The sequence below is a fragment of the Vanessa cardui genome, chromosome Z (genome assembly GCF_905220365.1).
Source record: "Vanessa cardui chromosome Z, ilVanCard2.1, whole genome shotgun sequence".
In the NCBI taxonomy this organism is placed as follows: Eukaryota; Metazoa; Arthropoda; class Insecta; order Lepidoptera; family Nymphalidae; genus Vanessa; species Vanessa cardui.
In genome coordinates, this window is record NC_061154.1 from 8,427,396 (window position 1) to 8,432,742 (window position 5,347).

At 32.0% G+C, this 5,347-nt stretch overlaps 1 protein-coding gene across 1 annotated transcript; it reads right to left on the minus strand.

Moving 5' to 3' along the window:
* Window positions 1–1,159: 1,159 nt before the first annotated feature.
* On the minus strand, window positions 1,160–1,661 carry LOC124543432. The gene has a single exon (XM_047121656.1). The coding sequence runs from the start codon at window positions 1,622–1,624 to the stop codon at window positions 1,160–1,162; it is 465 nt and encodes a 154-aa protein (XP_046977612.1). The 5' UTR covers window positions 1,625–1,661.
* Window positions 1,662–5,347: the final 3,686 nt, after the last annotated feature.

A 5,347-nucleotide genomic window follows, 5' to 3' on the forward strand; every position in this document is an offset into this window, starting at 1 on the left:
TTCAGTATAATGCTCTTTTTTGCCAATTTTTTGATTAATTATTATTACTAATGCATGGAACCTTATATATATTAGTTATACCATCTTACATCAAATCTTTAAATTATTACTAGCTGTCGCCCGCGGATTTAGGGGGTTGTTTTGTCATGTGTTAGGCAAAAATGTATCCTTCCTTGGACCTCAAGTCTGCTTCATACAAAATTTTGTCCAATTCGATTCGGTCGGAGTGGTTTGGCAATAAAAGAGTGACAGACGGATAGAGTGAGTTACTTTCTATAATATTAGTATAGATTGCAGAGTAAGCCAGCATAATAACAGGTATAACACAGGGACTCTGTTTGATAGTTAGTGGCGCATTGACAGTGTAAAGAATGTTTTATTTATTTCTTATTTTGCTGATATTTATGATCTTCTATATGTTAACTTAAAAAAATAAGGCGTCTATTGATCCCGTCTATATATATAAAATATAATCCGATTACGTTAGGGTCATATTTTCTTTATCAAAAGTAAATACGCTTAATGCTAGAATCGGATACCCATCCGTTGTTGTAGTGCTGTTAATAACTTATTAATGAATTCTATATTTATGGACCAAATTGCTTCAAGTATATGCAGAATATGCTATGTTAGTTTGGTGCCAAAAAACGAACGGAAAATTTCTTGACTGGTGACGGTGAGTTATTATTAAATTTTAGTTTTGTGGCCAGGCTGCGACGCGCCTCGCTAATTGTATACTTACTTATAGTAAATCTTCACTTTTACTATACCTACGAATAGTTGTGATCACTCATGAAAGCGCACCGTACAACTTTATATTATAAAAAAATCTAACTAGTATTTTGGTGTTTTTATTCAAACATGGATAATCTCAAGCATCCTAACACTTCTTGTAAGCACGAGCATAACTCAACCTATGTACACCGATAACTTGCGCGCAGGGTCACTCCTTCGCGAGTAAATGGATCTATACCAGATAAATACCTACTTAAAAAAAGGGTTGTAATAATAATTGACTTACACATAGGTATATACGTATTTTTTCAAAGTTTTTTACTTTAAGAACATTTATATGTAATCTTCCTGAGTTTATTTCGAATTGAGTGGTTTCTTTTATTTTCTGTTTTGAGAACTTTCTTTTATTGTAACTTAATTGACTTCAGAATCCATTGTTGTGGTTTACCGTTCTTAGATCTTTGAACAGGTATAAAGATTTAAGATTGCCCATATTTTTATCTACAGGAATGGACTTGGTGTTTCTTTCAAAATATTTCGTACCCCATATGTCAATCACGGAGCGTATCTCCTCGTTAGTCGCCGCATGTAGCACTATTAGGACGGAAGACGTACCTATACCGCCCTTTTTGATGGCTGCACTCGCTCCACACGATTTTATAGCCACATTATCGACGTGTATATATTTTATGATATAACCAGGGAAGTCGTTTTCATAAACATATACTTGACCTTCGTTAATTGTAACCGGGCGATTTTCGACGACGGCTGAGTCCATATGTTTCAAATGATTTTGCCACTGGCCCACTTCGAGAGGCATTTTAGTTTTTTCACAAAAAAGTCTCGTCTCGGCATAGTTTAAGAGAAGTAGCAACGTAATTAGCTCCATCTACTAAATGCTCAGAAGTTGAATAAAAAATGTTCGAAAGCACCACCTGGCGCCTATTGTTTTAGAACAATGAACAACAGCTGATAAGGATATGGTTTAGGTGGAAGACAGTTTTTGTGTAAAAATAAATCAGTATGTAAGTATTTTTGTATACGAAGTAAGTTGGTTTGGTGAGGAAATTACGCTATTGATTTATTATAAAAGCCCAATTTGAAGCAGGTAACAAAATACGACTCAATGACCTGGAATATAATATTATAATAATAAAGGCAGGAATATAAAATATTAGTAAATAGTATCTACGTCTGAATTTTATTATCTCTGTTAGAGCTGACATCATAAGGCATAGGATATAGATCCTACGTACTAGTCGAGTACTAATCGTTTATAGAGTAAATACTAACTGACTAGACTAAGGACTGAATAAGGATATTTTTTCATGTTATTAAATAAGGTTTTATAATGTTATGTCCGGTATAAAAAATTTATGTGAAATAGATAATATTATTAAGCATATATCCGATATAGTTAACTTCTAAATTATAACGAATAACGATAGTCACTAAATATTACTCGGCGTCGAATTTGACAAATATATTTACCTAGCATCAAAAATGTAAAAAAAAAAATTATAGTCTATATTATTGAACGAATTCATTGTTTCCCAACACGTTATCTCCGTAGTTTTCGACGAACTGATATATTAACCAGTATCTATCAATATTGTTTAGCTGCTGTAGCTCAAATTAAGTCCCCCAACCTGTAAAATTCGTGTACTTACTAATGATAAAAAGATATGCTATAAAATAATGATGAAAATGAATTTGAAAATTGTATCAGAGCTCACGAGCCGTTTAAATGTCGTCAGTCAGTCGGCCGTCGTCAGTTAAAGTAAAGTGCTTACTTATTACAGAGTGTTGAATATTATTTTTAATTATCCTCATTTTCACTCCATTGTCCCACCTTTATCCAACATCACAATAATATTTTTGCCTGCCTCAGTTTAGAAACATTTGATATTATTTTCGTACTTAGGATGTTTTATCAAAATTTTCAATCTCCAAAACAGAGGGTTAATATATTTATATTAATTTAGATATCCAAACAGGTAGTTTTACACATAACCTGAAGCCCGCTTAACCGCTACCGTGGTGCGTTGGTCTTGTGGTCTGCCTACAAGGCTTGAGCTACAAAGATACGTAGGTTATTAAGTTTTCCTTACGAAAAAATCTCAACTGGTAGAATTTTTACCTGTATTTGAGAACACACCTGCAGCTATGTCTCCAGCGAATTTATCTTATTTTCGTTTCAATCCGTCCGAACAAAAGTCAGACATACTCTTGTGCTGTATTTAAAAGAATATATTTATCCACAAATATATCACGAATTAAACGATTGGGTCAATTTTGTTTCCAAGAACTTAAGTTTAAGACGATTTCTCAAGGAGGTGCTTTAAAGAAGAGCGCGCTAATATATACATAGAAGTTATGTAATACATATAAGAAGGAATTAATAGCGGATAGGCAGTTTCGTAAATAAATAAACGCTCTAATTTAACGGCACATTTATTCAAGAAATTATAATTGGTCCCTAAATAATAATATTTCCTAAATAATAAGTATATACTTTTTTATCCAAATAACATTCCAATATTTCATTTTATATTGGACCAAAGGTTATAATAGGTAATTGAATGATTAAAAGAACAAAATAGCAAGCGTTCCGATTTACAGATGTTGTTTTATTGAGATGAGATTCAAAACAAAAGCAAACACAAATCGTATCTCGTTACAGGGGTCTTTGGTGTACTCTCGCTAGAAGTCAGAAGTCACCCATGTATCATAGAAAAAAAATTCAGAGTAAAACATTTGACAATAATATATTCTACACATAATATCACTCTAATATCAATTGTTTAATAAAACTTATTAATTCTAAACAAAGTCGTACAAAGGATAGTGTCAAATTTGGTTAAAAAACTCCAAAACAGAGTTCCGTAAGATTTTTAGTCCAAATTTATTGAGTAAATTCGATAACCATCAAATGGTCAATTATATTTTACAATTAAAATTAACATTAATTTTCACATATTGTTAATGACATGAGCCCATATATATCTTTTAAACACTAAATTTTTCATATTATTAAGTCAATGTGCGTTTACATAATTCAATCTTGTTATTTTGTCAAACGAGTTTAAGACGTCACACAGATTTATAAACGTATGTAAATTTATTATTTTTATATTCTAATTAGTTTAAATCGGTATCAAAATAAAGGCACAATTGTAATTAGCACGATAGAACCAGATACTTAGGCCCAGTTACTACACACAGGAAACGATTCGTTCGAATTCTACGAGGCGTAATTAAGGAACTATTTATAGTGCGACACAACTTAGATGTAGCATCGACAAAATTCATAAAACCGATCACATCCGAATTAAGAACGCTATCCCAAATTATCAATATTTATTTCTTATGTGAATATGATATTTACAGCAACGTAATAACGTATAATATCATATGATCTAATATATTTGTCAATTTGACACGTCGATTTGATTTCTCGGGTTGAACTGACGCGAGAATCTATAGCGACGAATAGCGTCGAATGGTGCGATAGATAGCTATTTCTGTTGGTTGTATAATCGGCAGTGATCGGTTTTATTGAATGCCGATGCTACATCTAAGTTGTGTCGTATTATACCTTGCTACATACAGCTCAAAAGATAGCGGTTAGTTGGGTAAATTTATGAAGATTACACGTAATTGATTTTAATAAGTAAATGTTAATTTCAATCCTATAATTGTACTATCGGTAAGCAAAAGGAATCGTCTCTATATTTTATTCAGTAACCGGGCTCACGGACAGACGTTCTATATTTGTAATATAATATAGTGATTGTCCACACGTAAAATGTGACATATAACAATTACTGATAAATTTCTTCAATCGATCAAAACATATAATATTTAAAAAGATTTAAACCTAATCTAGCTTACATAATTTTTTTTTCATAATCTTACATTAATTTATGCTCTTAGTATTTATATATATAATATATATATTACTTAAAATGAGGACAGACTTTCAGTTGGTCTTACGGAACTCGAAGGTATAAAAGCTTCATTTTTATAACATACATATATATTCGCGTGATGTAAATATATCTATTAAGCTCAGATTGCTACGAAACTTAAGTAACACAATTGTCTAACGTACAAATAATAACTTATACGTAGTCAAGGACAGAGTTCATAGATATAATGCTTCACCCGATTACCTTGCGAAGGTTAGTAAGGACGGCATTGGTTAATATACCACAGAAAACAGCAAGTATTATACGACACAACTTAGATGTAGCATCGGCGAAATTAGTAAAACCGATCGCATCCGAATTAAGTACGCCATCGCAAATTATCAATATTAATTTCATATGTGAATATTATCATTACACAAACGTAACAACTTGTAATATTGTAATATCCTGTTGATCCTATGACCTAATATATTCGTTAATTTGACACGTCGATTTGCTTTCTCGGTTTGAACTTACGCGAGAATCTATAGCGACAAATAGAGTCGAATGGCGCGATAGGGAGCTATTCTATTGTTTGTTTAATCGGCTGTAATCGGTTTTACGAATTTTGCCGATGCTACATCTAAGTTGTATCGTACTATACAAATGTATATGTTTTTTTATAAGGCACAATCGTTTTA